The following is a 20,194-nucleotide window of genomic DNA, read 5'->3' as shown; positions in this document are numbered from 1 at the left end:
ATCCTAAAATTAAACACAATATTATATAGGATCATAACAAAATACTTAATCAAACACCGGTACCTCCATCTTGCTCCTCAGACGGGGTTGTGTATCATCATCATCATCGATTTATCTAATTATTTAATGAATAATCCAATTTAACATTTTTTTATCTAATTATTTAATTCTCGATTTATTTTACTATTTAATGTTTAATTAAATTATTATAAAAAAATTATTATTAAATTTTTAATGTTAAAATTAAATTTATTTATACTTTCGAATACTTATGAACTAATAAAAATTTGATAGTTAAAAAAAGTATTATTTACCAGTGATGCGGAAATAATTAAAAAATATATTATATTTATGTGAAAAATAATTTAGAGAAAAATAATTTGAAAAATATTTTTTTATTTGGATAGTTTTGATAATTTTAATCCTAATCCAATCTAAATTTAATTTAATACGAACTTAATCCGATCGAATCTCAATCCAAATTAGTATATGATGCTTTTTTATTTAGTTAAATAATCTAATATATTTTATTTTAAATTAAATATTTGTTTTATTATCTAATTTCTTCTAATTTTATTATAAGATTTGTTGTGCAGAATACAAGAAAATGATGAACAATGAAGTGTGGAAAAAACAGATAAAGAGAGAATTCTTATTGTCAAAGATGAAGATAAAACAAATTACAACAAAATAAAAAAGAATTACAGCTATCTAAATTCAGAAAGAAAAAAAACGTAAAACACCTAACTTAATAAGCATAACTGTAGAATAAATGTGATGTAACTGAAATTATTAGTTCATTTACTAAAGGCAAAACGTTACAAATCTCCACATTGCCTTAGTATCACCCAATAAGGAAAGCCTTATCAGTCTACTTCCAACTGTCAACATTTAGCAAATCCAAACAATGAGTAAATTTGCTAAGTGGGACCGGCTTCGTGAATATGTCAGCAGGATTATGATGTGTGCTGATCTTTTTCAACTTGATTCTCTTCTCAGTACGAAGAAAATGATAGTGAACATCAATATGTTTGGTTCTATCATGATGCATTTGATCTTTCGCCAAACAAATAGCAATTAAGCTATCACAAAAAATAATTGCCTGATCATGATGGATGTCAAGGTCACTGATTAATCCTTTCAACCATATACCCTCCTTGGCTGCTTCAGTTAGCGCCATATACTCAGACTCGGTAGTGGACAACATCATAGTCGACTGTAATGTTGCCTTCCAATTAACCACAAAGTCACCAAGGGTATAAACATAACCAGTCATTGATCTTCTACCATCAATATCTGCAACATAATCTGAGTCTGAATAACTAGTTACGAGACACTGATTATACTCCCATAAATGAGACCAACATCGGATGTGCCTTTCAGATTTCGAAATATTCGCTTTACTGCTTGCTAGTGTTCCTTATCAGGTCGAGACATAAACTTGCTAACGACACTAACTGAATACGCAATATCAGGTCTAGTGCATACCATGACATACATTAAACTACCCACTGCACTAGCATATGCTACTTGAGACATATATAACTTCTCAGCTTCAGATTGTGGTGCGAATGCAAACAAATGATCAGTAATAGCGGCAGGAGTATTGAGAGCCTTTGCTGTACTCATCCCAAAACGAGACAACATTTTCAAAATATAACTCTTCTATGAAAGAAATAGCTTCTTTTGAACTCGATCTCTTACTATTTCCATGCCCAGAATTTTTCGTGCTCCACCTAGATCTTTCATATCAAACTCTGAACTGAGAAGGTCTTTTAGCTTTTGAATCTCCGACATCTTCTTGGCTGCGATTAACATGTCGTCTACACACAGGAGTAAATAAATCAAAGAACCATCACTGATTTTGTTGTGATAGACACAACAATCATATGCACTCCTATTGTAACCATGTTCAATCATGAAATTGTCGAACCGCTTATACCACTGTCGAGGAGACTGTTTAAGTCCATACAAAGACTTCTTCAGACTACAAACATGTGTTTCCTTACCAGGAACAAGAAATCCTTCAGGCTGACTCACCAATATATCCTCCTCAATCTCACCATGTAAGAAAGCCGTCTTCACATCTAATTGCTCGAGTTCCAGATCCTGATGTGCTACTATAGCTAGCAGTACCCTGATAGAAGTGTGTCGGACTACAAGTGAGAATATCTCATTATAGTTTACGCCTTCTTTTTTATTGAATCCCTTTGAAACTAATCGTGCTTTATATTTGGTCCCTTCAGCACTAGAGGTTCCATCTTTCCTTTTGAAAATTCATTTGCACCCAATGACTCTTCTTCCCTTAGGTAAAGTAACCAGCTCCCATGTATTATTCTTGTGAAGTGATTCAATTTCCTCACACATGGCAGCAATCCATTGCACAGAATCACCACCATTAACAGCTTCATTGTAAGAAGATGGCTCGTTATGTATGGCATCTTTAGCTACCTAAAGTGCATAACTTACCATTTCTTCAGTATCATTCATAGATGGACTGATTGTCCTACTTCGAGGACCAGTTAAGATCTTTCTTCCCTCGATTGAATTAATTAACATGTCAAGAGCTTTAATTTGCCTTCTAGGTCGTGTTGCAATGTCAGATTGACTTTCAGGTGCTCCAAATTGATAAACTTCCTTAGATGGCTTATCAGTATCGTGTGTCATGTCAATTGTCCCTTGAACTCGAGCCACCTCAAGCTCCACTTGTTTCTCGGTATTATTATTTTCTCTAGAAAGTGATGGCTTGATAGAGGAGTTAAGTATAAACTTATCATTAAAGGTGACATCCCTGTTGAGGATTACTCTACCTTCAGAAGATGACCAGATTTTATATCCCTTGACTCCATCTCCATAGCCCATAAAAATACCCTGTTTTGCCCTTGGTTCCAACTTCCCTTCATTAACATGATAGTAAGATGTGCACCCAAAGACTTTCAAATGAGAATAATCAACAACGTTACCAGACCATACCTCGTAAGGAATTCTGCAATCAATCCCAGTGTGTGGTGCACGATTTATCAGATAGCAAGTCGTTAAGACAACCTCGCTCTAGTACTTTCTAGCCAATCCCGTATTAGAGAGCATGCTTCTAACTCTCTCTAACAGTGTTTGATTCACCCTTTCTACTACACCATTCTACTGTGGTGTACCTCGGACAGTATGATGTCTTACAATCCTCATATCCCTGCAGAACTCATTAAACTCAGATGAACAGAATTCAAGTCCATTATCTATTCGCAGCCTCTTAACATTCTTTCCAGTTTGATTCTCCACCAGTGCCTTCCAATGTTTGAAGGTCTTAAATACCTCGCTCTTATGTCTCAGAAGATACAACCAGGTCATCCTTGAGTAATCATCTATAAATGTTACAAAATAGCTATAACCTCCTATAGCTTCAACTTGAGCAGGACCCCAGCAATCAGAGTGGATATAATCCTGTGTGCCCTTAGTTTTGTGAACTCCCTTACTAAACATACTGCAATGCTTTTTTTTTCTCGAAAATGCAGTGTTCACACAACTCAAGGTTGGTAACCTTGTGGCCAGATAGAATATCCCATTTGGACAGAATTTGAATCCCCCTCTCCCCCATATGTCCAAGTCACATATGCCACAACTTGGTTACATCAGGGTGCCGATTCACAGATTTGGATGCGACCGCAGCGGAACCTGTCAGCGTCTTACCTTGTAATATATACAAGGTATTCTGTTTGATACCTTTTAGTATTATTTTTGAAACCTTTACTGATGCTCAAGGTTCCTTCTTCACAGCTAAACTTGAAACCTTTAGCATCTAAAATGCCTAAAGATATTAAGTCCTTCTTTAGTTGAGAAACATGTTGAACGCCAGTTAGGGTCCGTATCTTACCATCATTAGTCAGAATCTTGATAGTCCAAATACCCACCGTTTTACATATGACATCATTTCCCATGACAACGTTTCCACCATCATAATCTTCATAGGTATCGAACCATTCTTTGTTCAGACTCATATGATATGAACACCCTGAATCCAACACCCACGAATAAATAGGGTGTAGAGAAGCGTTAGCTACAAGGGCAATGTCCTCCTCCGAGTCGGTGTCTCTGTCTTTATGTGCTATCGTAGCCGTAGAATATTTGTCCATTTTCTTAGGACAATTATTCTTCCAATGACCAGGTTCTTTACAGTAATTGTAGATGTCTTTAGCATTAGGGCCTTAACTTTGTATTTTTGATCCTTCTTCTTTCCAAGCCCTTTGTAGTTGACTGTGCTGACAATCAACCCAGATGCTTGACTGTCTACAATTTCACCGCTCGCCTTATGCCGCAGTTCTCTAGTATGAAGTGCTGACCGAACTTCCTTTAGAGTTACGGAGTCTTTACCCACAACGAACGATTCAACAAAATTTTCAAACGAGTTGGGTAAAGATACCAACAGAATTAATGCAGCATCTTCATCTTCGATCTTAACATCTATATTTCTCAATTTAAGTAATATAGTGTTTAACTTATCAAGATGTTCACGAAGAGACTTACCTTCAATAACAACTTGTTAGTTAGTGACTTTGTCATGTACAAAGCCTATAACTTCGACCACAGACCGATTGCGGTATCTTCATCTGATACCTCAGTAATCACTTCATCAGCCACACAGAGTAAAATCATTGAGTGTGCCTTCTCTTCCAAGACTTCAAGCTCAACAGTGATTTTACCAGAGGTAGACTCCTTTGCAGGACCTACAACTATCTTCGCTTTTTCCTTCGACAATGGTGCCTAGACGCCTTGTTGTTTAAGCAAGGCTCGCATTTTGATCTGCCATAAATCAAAACTGTTTCGCCCTATGAATTTTTTGATTTTCAGATTCATTGAAGACATCTTCTCGCCAGAAAACAAATAGTGATAATCTGATCGGATCTAACCCGCTCTGATACCAATTGTTGTGCGGAATGCAAGAAAGTGATGAACAATGAAGTGTGGAAAAAACAAATGAAGAGAGATTTCTTATTGTCAAAGATGAAGATAAAACAGATTCCAACAAAATGAAAAAGAATTACAGCTATCTAAATTTAGAAAGAAATGTGATGTAACTGAAATTATTAATTCCTATACTAAAGGCAAAACGTTACAAAATTTAATTATTTCTTTTATTTTTATTCTATTTTTAATTTATTATATTATATATTTGTTATTTTTTCAACGATTAAACTGATAAATCGACCGAACCAATTTTATAACTGACCAAATCGAACCGACATTTAACCACTAACCGACGGACACAGATTTTGAAAACCGACATCAGCAATTGGAATGATTTTTTCAATGAAAATACCGACCGAACCACTTACATCCCAACCATTAATAAATATTTTATTATTACATTTGGTCAATAGCGACAAGAAATAAAAGTGTTACTAATATTAGTATTAAGTTAGTTTTTTATTGTACATTTTTTTGCTTCATCTTTTATCTGTATTGCACAATAATTAGTAATCTTAATAAAAGCATAGCTCATGTAACAAACTTAAAAATATATTTTCTTTGTATTTATGAGATATTTGATTAGTGTATTACACATATAGTGGGATCAATCAATGGTATGATGTATTATTAAGTTACTCGCTTTAAGAGACATGAAGTCCCCATCTCCACTTGATATGATATCATGATGATCATCATCATCCCAAATATTCCAACTGATTTTAAACAGGATAGTTGTCTAAAGCCTGCAAAATAACATATTATTACTGCTTCCTTTTATTGTTAAAAAGTTATAAACAAGAATATTCTATTCATTGTCTTACATATTCATATTATCTATAAAGTTCTTTTTTAGTGGGTAGCTAGTAACAAAATTATAAATATTCAGACCCTGTCCCGAATTGTATGCTGCCAGCTTCAATAGAAAAAAAAAATCATTTTTTTTTTATTGTTGCCCTAGTGTATTAAAAATTGATAAAAAAAATTATTTTTATGAGATTTTAACACATAACTAAATACAAATTTTAAGTTTATAGGTTAAACCAGCCACAACATTTATCTAATTATCTTATATATTTTATTAAATGGGCTGCCCTGAAGAGTAGGCCACCCTAGCCCGAGACTTGTCGGGCTTACCTTAGGACCGACCCTTTAAATATTTAAAGAATGTTATATATAAAAAAATTGTTTACTAAACAGTTGTGTATCTCAATTTTTTTTTTAAGTTATAATAATTGTAAGTAATAGTGGTTAGTAAGAATTATATCTATATTGCATTATGTTTGATGTTTCCCTTAAGTTAACTAAATAAACTTAAATCATATAGCACTCCACTATTATTATTATTATTATTTAAAAAAAAAATCGTTTAAGCACAACGATAAAAGCATAACATCATGAAAAAAAAGTTAAGTACAAATTGAATACATTAGAATAATTAATTAATTCGAAAATATTTAAAAAGAGCAATAAAATTTTCCCACGAATCCATAAGTTTTTCGGATCTAATCTCCGATATTGTCGAGACAATGATATTGTAAATAATTCTTAACGGCCTAACTTGGTTGTTAAAAGTTTCTGATTTCTTTACAACCAGACAGTCCACCAGAAAATTATAGTGATAGAGACACATCTTTTAAGTCTCGCATTTTTACTCGCCCCAATCCATGTCTCCCAATAGTCACTAACGATTTTCGGCATAACACATTGTATTCTAGTCAAATTCCACAAAAGATTCTTTATACTTGCCATAACGTGACAATGTACAAGTAGACGAGAGACATCTTTGTAACACATACGACAATGATTCACAATACTCATGCTTTTTTCATACATCTATCGCCAATGAAAATTCCGTCGTAAATAACACTCCAACCAAAAAAGATATTGGTAGACATCTTAGACTCTCATAAATTTTCCCAACAAAGATCAATCAGACTAACTTTATTAAACAAAGTGTAACAATGTCCCACACGAAAGTTATTCAGATCACGCCACCGCATAGAATCCCGAGAAGACAGGTTTAACCCCTTATTTCTAACAATGAACAAAAGTTTATCATTGAACATGTTTTCCTCACTGTTCAATCTTCTTCTATATCTGATACGGTTAGCAAAACCACTAGACCGAATGTCAAACATATTTTTGACCGATGCATCTCTACAAATAGAAATAGAAGCAAGTCGGGGAAAATATTCGCCAAACATTTACCACCACACCAAGTATCGTCCCAAAAACTAATCGAACTTCTATTACATACAATAAAAATCGAATCTCCCGATAAACCACTTCACTTTTAATTTTATATACGATACTTTTAGTTTTAGACTCTTAATTTTTGTTTTTTGTTCAAGTTTTCGACTATCATGTCTAGAACTTCTATTTGCTCAATAAAACGATGTGACCTTTTGGTAGTTGCTAACAATCCTTTGTTGTGCACGTATTACATACATTAATTGAATTCCTCCTATGAACAAATTGACATCGTCTAGCTTCCATTTCCATGGCACAAATCCTCTAGCTTCCAATTTGATAATTTTGACTTAATTTGATTGGAAAAGCAATTAACGATTAACCACGACTAAAACAATAAACAATATCGACAATACAACAAAATAACAAATCAAATTTGACAAAGAAAATAAAAAGAAAGAAGGCATTAGCTAACACTAGCTAACCGTCTTTTTGTTGCTCGTTAGAGAATTTTTTTGTTATGCTGGTTGTTTTTCTAATAGTTATGGCTAATTATTTCAAATATTGGGTGTTACTTTATTTAGGTCACTCTATATAATTATACTTAAAAACTCTAAATTTATATCATTTTATGAATTTTTTTTTATTAATTAACAAGGTTATATATTTAATAAGTCCAAGTGACACACCAATAAAATTGTGACCTAGAAACAGTTGAGAGAATTATGAACTAGACCTAATTAGTTATTGAAACAAATAGGTCTTAATAATATGTGAATTATGTCATATGTTTTTAGACCTTTGATTACCCTACAAATAGGCAATAACACCGTCAATGTGGGAAATAATAATAAATAATAATAATAATAAAGGCAGTCAAAGAGTTGCACGCGCAAAATAAAATAAAATAAAATAAAAATATTAATGGAGAAAGAAAGAAGTCATAATTTTGCTCTGTCTCTGACCCGGCCTGCATGAACCCGGTCGGTCACCTTCCAGACCAGCCAGCTCTCGTAAACATCACCCACCATTTCTCACCTTCATTTTATTATAAATAATTTGACTATTACATTTTATTATTTTTAATATATATTATTATTATTTTATAACTCATTTATATTTTAAAATTAACTTTATCTTAAAAACAAATTACCATTAATTATTTGAGAGTGATTAATTTGTTAAGAATAATAAAAATGTAAAATAAAAAAAAATTAGAGTACAATGGCTGACAGCTAAAAGACTAGTAGAACTTAGATTTGGTTTCCCACGGGCGAATCTGTAATTTTGGACCCCACCCAGATCTCCTTAATTTATTGAACAATACCTGATCCAATTTTATCATTTTTTAAATTTAAATAAATATACTTATAAACAAAAAAAATAATAATAATAATACATTAAAGTATTCAATAAAAACAAAAATTAATATCTTATTTGTTTTTACATTGCAAAATCAAGTGTTTGATGATGTAACCTACTTTGGGATAAAATAGTTATTCAAAAATAATGTTTTATTCCAGGTTGAGAAATTTAGATAAAAATTGCGAAATTACTTAGATTGAGTCGATGAGTTCTTATCCGTTTATCTTTTAGTGAATTATTTGACTCAAAAAATCTTACGACGTTCAGCGATTGCATTCGTAAGATGTGTCTACTCAAACTATTCTATTATTATCACGATATAAAAGGTAATTGAGGTGCATTTTGACTTATGTTTTAATTGTTGTTTTTCAAATCGTTAATTTCGTTGTGTTCAGGTTTGTTTGATTGTGACAATTTAAACACTTGAGTTTTTGTTGTTAGACTTAAACCACTCTCATTTATGTCATATTGTATGAACTTATAAAATATAATAAGTTATTACTAAATATTTGATTAAATAACTCCACGACAAATAAAACGAATCACATACTCAAAATTAGATCCCACCATATTCATATAAAATGTGCAATAATTGATCTACAAACAATTGAAGAGGGTTTTTCATAGAGCATTAACAAGAAAACCCTAAACAAGCACAACTTCAAAATATTTTTTTCCCTCTATATTCATATTTTTGACTTGAAGCACTTGTAGTTTTCTTTGATGGAACAACAAGTTGTTTCAATGAGATGTAATAATTTCTCATCAAAATATGAATATTTATTCAATACCTAACTACCCCTATGTCGTAAAGTTCCCAAAATAATTTCACCTAACCAGCTCCCATGTCTAAACAATATGGCATTCATTTGTTGTCACCTCTCTAACTCTTCATGTTAAAAAATATTGAAACCACGTTCTTAGAAAAGTGTTCTCGACTTCTATGATTAAGCTCTACCGAATATTCGTTAGACATCAACCATCATGTATCAAACTTAAACATCGTAATAATCAAATACCTCTGACCAGGTAACAACTCGAAATAATTAAAGAAAGAGCATAAAATTAATGGCGAACATGGAATGATCGATAAGGGAAGGTGTATGTAGGTTTCACATATAGTGGGGAACAAATGAAAAATAAAATAAAAAATTCAACGAGTTTAAGGAAATCGAGTACTTGTTACCAAACAAGACTTGATCATGATCAACACTACAAGTTTGAACATGAATCCTCATGGGATGGGAGGACAAATGTCTACATCATTGTTCCCCTTAAACCATGAAACACTTGAAAAAAAAATGGACCCCAGGTTCTAAGGTGTAATTTTTAACAGCTTTTTCAGGTAATTAAAAAAAGTTGAAGCAAGTTGACAATTTTCACCATCACTCAATTGCGAAGATGGTATTGGAATCTAAGGTGAAAAAAGTGACAATTTAAAATATCTCAAAAAGAAAAAGAGATAGTTGGGACATTAGTGGGAGATTAAAGTGTGCTTCTCATATTTCTTAGTCATGCCTTCCACTTAGTGAACATAATTTTCAGGCTTTGTCTAATGGTGGAGCAGCTACTATCAACATGTTTAGGGATTATATAGTTATCTCTACAATGATAAATCAATACATAAGTCCATTTTCCATTAACTTAAATAATGTATCACGTTATATCTTGTATGGATACGACAAAACTTAGCGAATTGTGAATTTTGACTATACTATGGTTGATGGTGAGAATCAGTACTCAAAACATTCAATTAGTTGAAATTCGATAGTTAAATTAATAACATTAATATTTTATTTATTTATAAATGTTACGTTAAGAAAGTTTGAAACTGTTAAGAGTTTTTGTATAACTTAAAAAATAAAGAGTCTTAAATTGTGAATTTTGAAATAATAGATCGAAAATTGAAATTGTTACAAATAAGGAGTCTCAATTTCACCATTCAGAGATGTTTGCTAATTTTTAGCAATGATCAATTATAATCCCTTTCTATAAGTTTTATTTATTTATTTTATTTTTAAGTTAAGTGGACAAATAAATGAAATCAATTTTAACTTAATGTTTGACAAATATATAACCGAGTCTTTGGATTAAGGATGACAATTTGAAACTGTCCTGCGGTAATCAAACCGAATTGTCCTGTTTGGGGCATTTTTTCCCAGTTAGACCGGTAGTTGATCGGGGATAAAACGAGGATGATATTTATGTTCTCGCTCCGATTTCACCCGATTATGTCCCAAACAATAAAAACACAATTAAATACATAAAATCACCCATATATTTATTTATTAATTATATTTTATAAGAATTTTAAGTTTATTTTTTTTATAATAATATAAATTTTAAATATATTATAATATATATTATATTAAAAAATCCGTTTATATAATTTGATTGTAAAAAAAATATATTTATTTTTAAGAATATGGTATAAACGGTCCCGCGGAGATTCTCCAAAACCGAATGAGCGAGGATAGTAGTAATAAATCCCCGAAGTAAAAACAGGGCGAGAATAATAAAAACTCATTGCCATCTCTACTTTGGATGTAGTTTCATTGAAGCAACAAAAGTGTGAAGTAAATTAGACTATTAAAAAAAAACTCATTCACAAGATTAATCAAGTTTCAGATATCTCCCCGAAAGAAGAAAAGATGAGTCATAAGTATGTTATATGAGCTATAGAAGTATGTGCTTATTAATATTGTTTACTAAGCTTTCTATTTTTATTTTGTAATGCCCATAAACTAACCTAATCACGTAACTTATTCCATCTAATTTACATCTAATTTTCTCGTTCCAATCCTTCTATCTTCCTCATTTTCTCTCATTAATCTTCTCCCACTTAAGGTCTACAATGAGAATTTCTCATACTCAAGCACATTCATTTTTATAACACTAGGTCGGACATCACTTAGCACAACTCAATTTTTGTCTTTTCACCTGTTCATATCCCACAAAATTCAGAGTTTACTATTGTATCACATAAATAAAAATAGAGAACATTATAATAGATTTATCGCACATTTCCTTCCTATCTAGTTATAGTACCCCGAAAACAATTGTACAGCCAGAGAAGTAATGAATCAATCAATCAGCACCTGCATCCTCAATAGACTTTTTATACTCGGGCTTGAGCTCATATGTTCCTTGGTTAGATCCTCTTTTATTGTAAACACAAAGTTCATTCAATATCTCTTTCAAGAATTGCTGCAAAAAAGGAAGAACAATTGTTAATTAATCTAGTTCATCCTACATTAAAAGACAGATACATAGATCTTATAACAATAAGAAGTATGTTGTAAAAAACATACCGCAGGTTGATCTGTTTCTTGGACTAATTGCTTCAATGTCCAATTAGGTTGTCTTTCGAAAAGCTTGAACATGATATCCTCCAGTTCACCACGATCTCTTCTCGTTCTCTTCACATCTATTGGCTTAACTGGTGTTGTTGTTTTCTTCTTATCCTGAACCAACATTATTAGTCGTAACATAAAATTTATAAATCATTGTAAAGTAACAACCATAGAAGTCTCAGTGTAAGATAGTGAATGAAATGTATAACTATCCATTGATAGATTTCTTTAGAAAGAATCTGTTTTTTTTGTGTTATCCAATATTCCCTTTGAATTGTAAGTGAAAAGACAAGACTGCCCGTTTATAAAAAAAATTAAGATGGGTATTTTAGTATTTTACTTGATTGTCTATTTTACAGAAATTCAAGTGAAGCAATATATAACTACTGAACCTTAAACCAGTTGCAAAATCCAATGGTCAAAGGCTGTAATACAGAGGCGATGACATTACCTTATTAGAGGAGCTGGAGGCAGACAAACCAATCATCCCGGGCATGGGCCTCATATGCATTCCTCGGTCATTGTCAATCACCTACGAGTAAATAAAATGAATATAAATGTTGTAAGAAAGGAGAAGAGCTAGAGAATTGAAACTCACCTGTACTTGTCTATTTTTAATATTCGATTTGTTTGTTCTCTCACGGCACATTTTACTATACTCTTCCAAGTTAGTATTATGAGGTTTCATATCAAACTTGTGTTCAATCTTCCCCTCTACTGCCACTTTACCTACAAAAAGTAATTTTTTCGGCATCAACCATTTGAAAGCCAACTGCCTATTCTCACCCAGCTCATGGTACATAACAAAATGAGTGTAAAAACCATGTACAAGATTGCTCAAAGAAGTTTATGTGTGTAAAGGTCTGTACTGGGGTTCTGAACGGAGAAGACAATGTTAACACCTCAGAGGGAGCAATGGACTTATCCAACAATCAAAATACCGAGAAACAACTGTTTAACTACAGAAAGAAAGATTCCATGACCCACTCCTCCTCCCACTTCAATTAGGTGTTCTTAGTGGCAGACCTCTATCTCTTAAGTCAAGTCTCTTACCACTTAAACTACCCTCGATGGGTAAATCACGACAATGTGTCATGACTTGTAATGCACTTGTCCGTTTTATTTCTTCCAATGACAATCCAAATTTCAAGTTAGCCGTGGTGCAATGAAAATTTTCAACCTTTCAAAAACAAATTGCCTATGAAAACTAACAGTAGATTTAGAATGAAGTTGCTAGTACCATGAGATAGATGATTAATTGTATGTGATCCATCAAAAGAATAAAAAATCAACAAAATATTGAGAACTTTGAACATATAAACATGTGGGTGAATGCAATGCTAAAATAAGGCAATTTATCATAGAAATTTAAAGGAGACTAAAGAACATCTTATCTTGCTCTTGACAACATAGGTATTTTTAAATAAATAAACCAGCTAAGTCGATAAAGGACAAAAATACCCAGAAGCTCTACATGTGTGATTCTTCTTATATCTTGATTGGCATAACTAGGAACTAATACAAACATCGACATGGAAATGACAAATGTCCTAAAGCAATTAGACTTTCTCGTAAGAGTTAGTTAAGTAATATGGCTGGGAGGAGCATGTTAATACCGTTCAATCAATTCAACATAGAAGTTTTATGTAAAACGAAACCAAATGGATAACTAGAATCTGTATTCTATGAAATTAACCATATGTGTAGTTAATGTTATCATTCCTTGTCAGCAAAAGTTCAATACTTCACTATTTGCGGTTTCATTGTCATTCGGAAACATACACATCCAAGTATCAGTGAAACATATAGCATAAGAACACATTTGCACAGATCACTTTAAAAAAATATTGTAATTGCCAGAAACTGAAGAATGACATCTCATTTAAGTGAATAATTGAAAGAAATTAAAAAAAGTGATGCTAGAATTCACAAGATATACAGTTATACCAACCTTGATTTGTTTCTGAGAAAACAGACATAGGAACAAAATCCTTGAACATATTCAAAGAGTAGTTCTTTGGCATATTACCAGTACCGTTGCCAGCCATCTCCATCATAAACTGTTTCCACAAAAGATAAAATAAATAACATATGAAACATAACCAAAGAGAAATCCATCTCATAAACAGCATCAAACAATTAATCAAATCATTAGAACAAATTCAAGCAACAGCATATAGGCGGAACCTGGAGGGAAGAAGGGTCGTCGGAACGGAGAGGATCAACGGAGACAATGACTTTGGCGACAGGATGAGGATTGGAGGCGGCGGAGTGAGACTGCCATGACTTGGAAACCACGGGCGGACACTTCATCAACCATACCGATCTCTCAGCTTTCCCCGTCTCCAGATTGCTGGCCTCTTCATCCATTGCGCTGCTGCTTTCTCTGGAAACGAAGAAGAAGACGTAAAAGGTTTCAAGAGTTGTTTTAGGTTCAACACTCTTTGACCCTAGTAAACATGTTTTAGTTTTGTCTTATTTTATTCAATTTCTTTTCTTTTCTTTTCTAATAATACATCTAATTAAATGATTTAAATATTAATTAAAATATCTTTGCATATATCATATTATATATTATATTATAACCAAATTTTCACTCCATAACTATTTTTTGTTTTTATTTCACAACTACCCCCACACACTAACAACAAATAACCCATAATACTATGAGGCTCATTTAATGTCTCAATCTTCAAATAAATTAATTTAATTTTTATAATTTTACTATTAACAAGTTTAATTTAAGTAAAATTATAATATTTTACTACTTTATAAATTATTTTAATTTTATAAATAAATATAAATAAACTTTTATTCTTAATTTTGTAAATATATATAATTTTCTTTTGTTATTATTATTTAAATTAATTTCATACTTAATTAATATATAATTAATAATTATATATTATATCAAATATTCTTTTACAATAAAAGAGAAACCTTTAAACTTTAAGTATTGATTATTTAAACTGTGTTATTTATTTTTCTGTCAAATCTTTATTTTTATAATATTTGAAATTAATATTGAAAAAATATGCAGACTATTATTCCTTTATATATTAATTATTTTAATTAGTAGATTCAATATATTAAATAATATAATTTGATATATGAAATAAAAATATAAATATAAATAAAAAATATAAATATTTTTTAATTTTTAATTTATTTTGTTTTATAAGAAATTAACTCTCATTAAATTAAACTAGGAAATAGGAAAAATTTTGTAAGATGCAAACGAATAGAAATATAAATAAATTAAAATTTTTAAAAAATATTATAAATAATATGTTTAAAATGTTTAAAATTTTTAAAAAAATCACGAGTAATATATTAAAATAAAAATAAATATTAATATTTTTTTAATTTTAATTTATTTTGTTTTTTAAGAAATTAACTCTCGTTAAATCAAACTATAAAAATTTTGGTGCAATGTATGCAAATAGAAATATAAACAATTTTTTTAAAATAATATTATAAATAATATGTATGTAAGGTTTAAAATTCTTAAGAATCCCGAGTAATATAAATAAATGAAAATAAATATTAATATTTTTAATTTATTTTATTTTATAAAAATTAACTCTCATTAAATTAAATTTGGAAAATTGTTGTGCAATGCAAAAGGAAAAAAGTATATAAAAGAAAATTGCTACTGGTTTCTCTTTATCTGTAAACGAAGAAGAAGACGTAAAAGGGTTCAAGAGTTGTTTTAGGTTCAACACTCTTTGACCTAGTCAACATGTTTTCAGTTTTGTCTATTTTATTCAATTTCTTTTTATTTTCTAAAAATACATCTAATTGAACGATTTAAATATTAATTAAAATATCTTTAAATATATCATTTTATATATTATATTATAACCAAAATTTCACTTCATAACTAATTTTTGTTTTTTTATTTCACAGCAACCCACACACTAACGACAAATAACCCATAATCCTATGAGGCCCATTTAATGTCTCAATCTTCAACTTCAACTAAATTAATTTTAATTTAATTTAATTATTTAATTATTTTATAATTTTACTATTAACAAGTTTAATATAAGTAAAATCATAATATATTACTAGTTTATAAATTATTTTAATTATATAAATAAATAAAAACAAGTATAAATAAACTTGTAACTATATATAATTTTCTTTTGCTATTATTATTTAAATTAATTTCATACTTAATTATATTTAAAAGTAATATATATTTAATTTTCTTTTAAATTAAGAGAAACATTTAAAATTTGTTTCTCATTATTTGAATTTCCTTGTTTATTTTTCGACCAAATCTCCTATTTTTTATAATATCTAAAACTAATATTAAAAAAAATATAAGACTATTATGCCCTTATATATTAATTAATAAATTAAATATATTAAATTATATAATTTGATATATTAAATAAAAATAAAAATAAATATTTTTTTAATTTATAATTTATTTTGTTTTTATAAAATATTATTTCTTCTTAAATCAAATAAGAATTTACATATAGAATATTAATTTGTAAATAATAGAAAATAACATTTAAAAGTTAAATCTAGACATTATATTTTACAAAGATTAAGATTATAATGTAAATAATCAACCAATCACCTAATTTCTTTAGGGTAACACAAAGGGTGAATTCATTTGAATTTAATAAAAATGTGTGAGAATGAGAACAAACCGAGCAAACCAATTAAGCGGTGTCGAAAAAATCTTAACTAGAATTCTGAGCGACAGTAAAATTTATCTTTGTCCGAGGGTTGGTAACTAATGCCAATTTTTTTACCAAATAATAATTTATCATCTATATTTATGGTCAAAATAGCAAGAACTCATAAAAAACCATTAAAAAATATTTATAAAAATTCCTCTAGATGAAAGATAAAATCCAAAACCTCCTTTAAAGGAAAAAAAACCTTTCAATCTGACACCATCTTCTTGCTGTAAATAAGGAGATGAATACGGTCTCGTGAAATTGTCACCAACACGATTGAAGGGTATGAACAACAAACCACCCAAAAAATGATAGTATTATTCGGATCACACAAATTCGAGATGACAAATTTAATTTAGCTAAATATATTACCGTACAGAACAAAATATAACACAAACTCAAATCTGAGTGGTGTGAAGAGAAACAACGCACCTTTCGATGCTAAAAAGTTACCGAATTACCATGAACAATATGAAATAACAAGATATTAATGCAACTTTATATATAACAATCATTTTATTAAATTTAAAAAGATATAATAGTCCTTCAATATTAATTTTTTTGTATAGTAGTTTCTTAGCTTCTTTTTTTCACTTTTAAAATAATTTTGATATTTTTTCATTTTCTAACCTATTTTCACTTAAATCTATAGAAGTAAATGATTATAAATATGAGTTATCAAATAAACTTATATTAAGTAAATTCTTGATATATTAAATTAAGTGATAAGTCAAGTTATCAAATATTAATTTCTAAAATATTTCCTTATACATTATCTTGTTTGAAATTATTTATTATACATTTATTTTTGTTTGACTCCTTAAACATCAAAAATATTTAAAATGTTATAACTCCATTAATTTTGGTTGAAAATAAGCAGAATTTTTTTCATATTCGTGGCTATCTATTTTTTACTAAGTCTTATTGCAAATAAAAATTTCACCCTAATCTTCATTACCCGATGCATTTATCCCGCTATACTTTCAAACGATGTTATAGACTAAAACAACGATGAAGTTATTGCAAATTGATCGATTCAATACATATTGCGGGTTTCGCCATATTTCATTATTTCGTTATCACGTATCTTGATTTCATGGAGGAAATGAATTACTATAAAGCTGATTCATACAAAGAAGATAGAGCGGAGCAGGTGTGTCTGAAGATGTCCAATCGTTTTCTTAGGACCTTAAACATTTTATGTAAGGCTGCAAATGAGTCAAGTCACTTGTGAGTCGCTCGCAAACCGCTAAGTTAAAATTCGACTTGAACTTGACTTTGACCAAGTTCGAGCCGAGCTTGAACCAACTCGTTTAATATTTGAGTCGAGCTCGAGTTCATATAATACTTATTCAATAGCTTATCGAGATTTTTCGAACTTGATAATATATAATATAACTTTTATTTATTTTTAATATTAAAATCTAAAATCCTAAAATAAATATTTTTTCTTCACTATTTCTCTTCAAAGTCCATAGTCAGTCCACGTTATTATATTAATATATTAGCCCACAATTAAAAACCCTAATTCCCTTATGCATCATATCCTACTTATATTACAAACTCCCCAGTCGTCGATCGTTTCGTTGTGAATTTGTGTTCTCCTCCAGGCTCCAGGTGATGACTAAGATCTTCTCCTTGAATTGATTTATTTTGATAACCAAAATCAGCAATTTCCAACTACATTTGATTGCGATATAATACTGTATCCGCCAAAAACTAATTAAATAAACATCACAATGCTTTTAATTTAGTTTTTGTAGAAGTGAGATACTCCATGTTCCATGTATAATTTGATTTCCGATTTGGTGACCATATGTAGGGTGATTCATTTGTATAAGAGAAAGTGGATTGAAGAAACAACTTTTAATCGCTTCACTATGATTGGTCAAAGCTTGGGTTATGTGTATCTTTCAGTTTGAAGCTTTAAGCAAGTATACCCATCAAGATGTTGGATGTTGATGAACTCAGGCTTAAGTTTGTTGGTTGCTGCCAAAGTAAGGCATATGAGGAAAAACTGCAGAATTTGAAAAACAAGGCCACTAAATTGGAGATTGACGAAGATATAATAGAGTAATTCTTAAGAAAGTATCCATATAAGTAGTGGCAATTGAATAAGTTGTGTAAGAGTGTGTAATTGCTATAAAATAAGTCATCTTATATACTTTGTCTACTATAACAAAAATAGTGGTTTTACCTTGTTATTTTGAAAAACTCACTATAAAGTCCATAGAAATATTATTCCAAACACGATTAGGAATTGGAATATGTTGTAATAATTCATTTGGGAAGATATGAGTCAAGTTTGTTGTTGACAAATATAGTTACGCACATATTCTCGTATGTTTTTGTCATACCTTTCCAAAAATAAGTAATTTGTATTTTCTTTATGATTATATTTACTCTAGAATGTCCTCCCATAGAAGATGTATAAATTATTTCTATTATTTTATTTCTAAGATTAATGTTAAATTACATTACTAGTTTGTTTTTTCTTCTTAATTGATTGTTAGTTAAGAGTCGTAGGAATTATGATGTGTGTCTGAATTTTTCTGAATGACAATAATAATATTTTTAAGATTTGGATCATTATCCCATAACGATGAAATAATATATAAAAAGGGGAGTGAATAGTGGAGAAAGCCCAACAATAACCTTCTACTCTTGAGAGAGCATTTGCAACAATGTTCTATTTACCTTTTTTTTTTTTTTAGAGGTAACAAAAAATTAAAACTATTAAGTTTATACAACTATTTTTCTTGGCTAACAGTGTGTATTATTTGTTCCAATATATATAGTCCACTCATTCTTAGAGAAATTAAAAAAAAAACTTGTTTAAAAAAAAATCAATTATAATAAAACATTATTTCATTAACTCATCATTAATTACATTATTTAATTCATTAGTTAAATATTAAAATATTCTTTATTTATTTAAAAAATTATTTTATCATTATATATTAATACATTTTAAATATTTTGACCAAAAATTACAAAAATCACAACTCACCCATACAAAATAAGAAGAAAAGAAAATTATATAAACAAGTTATTATCTAGAAGCTAGTTTGATATGGGTTGAGATTTTTTCTGGAACTTTTATTAGGTTTTGAAATTTCTCTATTTATAGAAATACTATCATTATAGTAAATAAATCACTCATTTTAATAATTAAAATATTCCAACTTTATTTTTATTAAAATTAAATTTTAAATAAAAAAACATTTTAATAATTAAACTAATCAAAATTCAAATATTTTTTATTTTTTTATCAAACAGAATTTTGTTTTTACAAAATCTCAACAAAAAAAACATCGATAACTAAAAATCAAACAAAATCCAAAACTTAATTCCTGTAATTAATGCAGCTTTTGAAGCAAAGTCGATTAATTAAGACATCATTAAAAGACAGAAAAAAATATCCAATTATCCTTCAGTGCTGCTGCAGTTGCAGACTTGCAGTTGGGCGTCTCAAAATAATAATAATAATAAATAAAATCGACACATTCGTACGAAAATGAAACAGTAACAACAGTTTGAAAACTTTCCATTCAATATTTCCATAATATTAGAACGCAGAAACTTAAAAAAGCATCAGATCTCACTCTATTTAATTCTCATGGA

General features: G+C 29.7%; 1 protein-coding gene across 1 annotated transcript; it reads right to left on the bottom strand.

The window, feature by feature from the left end:
* Positions 1-11,385: 11,385 nt before the first annotated feature.
* On the bottom strand, positions 11,386-14,286 carry LOC124938598 (general transcription factor IIF subunit 2-like). The gene is made up of 6 exons (XM_047479069.1): positions 14,058-14,286; positions 13,822-13,930; positions 12,469-12,599; positions 12,322-12,402; positions 11,829-11,981; positions 11,386-11,724 (listed from the first exon to the last, which is right to left on the bottom strand). Exons 1-6 carry the CDS (start codon positions 14,238-14,240, stop codon positions 11,605-11,607), a joined length of 777 nt encoding a protein of 258 aa, XP_047335025.1. The 5' UTR covers positions 14,241-14,286; the 3' UTR covers positions 11,386-11,604.
* Between the last annotated feature and the right edge of the window lie 5,908 nt (positions 14,287-20,194).

Source organism: Impatiens glandulifera, chromosome 5 (genome assembly GCF_907164915.1).
Source record: "Impatiens glandulifera chromosome 5, dImpGla2.1, whole genome shotgun sequence".
Lineage (NCBI taxonomy): Eukaryota > Viridiplantae > Streptophyta > Magnoliopsida > Ericales > Balsaminaceae > Impatiens > Impatiens glandulifera.
The sequence above is the reverse complement of the archived record's forward strand: the minus strand, read 5'-3'. Positions and strand labels throughout refer to the sequence as shown.

What these genes read in the sequence shown, in the direction of transcription:
- LOC124938598 (XM_047479069.1), bottom strand. Translation starts at nt 14,240, where the DNA reads ATGGATGAAGAGGCCAGCAATCTGGAGACGGGGAAAGCTGAGAGATCG. An exon ending in CCTCCAGCTCCTCTAATAAG is followed by an intron (nt 11,982 to 12,321) that starts GTAATGTCATCG and finishes ATGTTGGTTCAG; the next exon opens with GATAAGAAGAAAACAACAAC. An exon ending in AAGAAACAGATCAACCTGCG is followed by an intron (nt 11,725 to 11,828) that starts GTATGTTTTTTA and finishes CCTTTTTTGCAG; the next exon opens with CAATTCTTGAAAGAGATATT.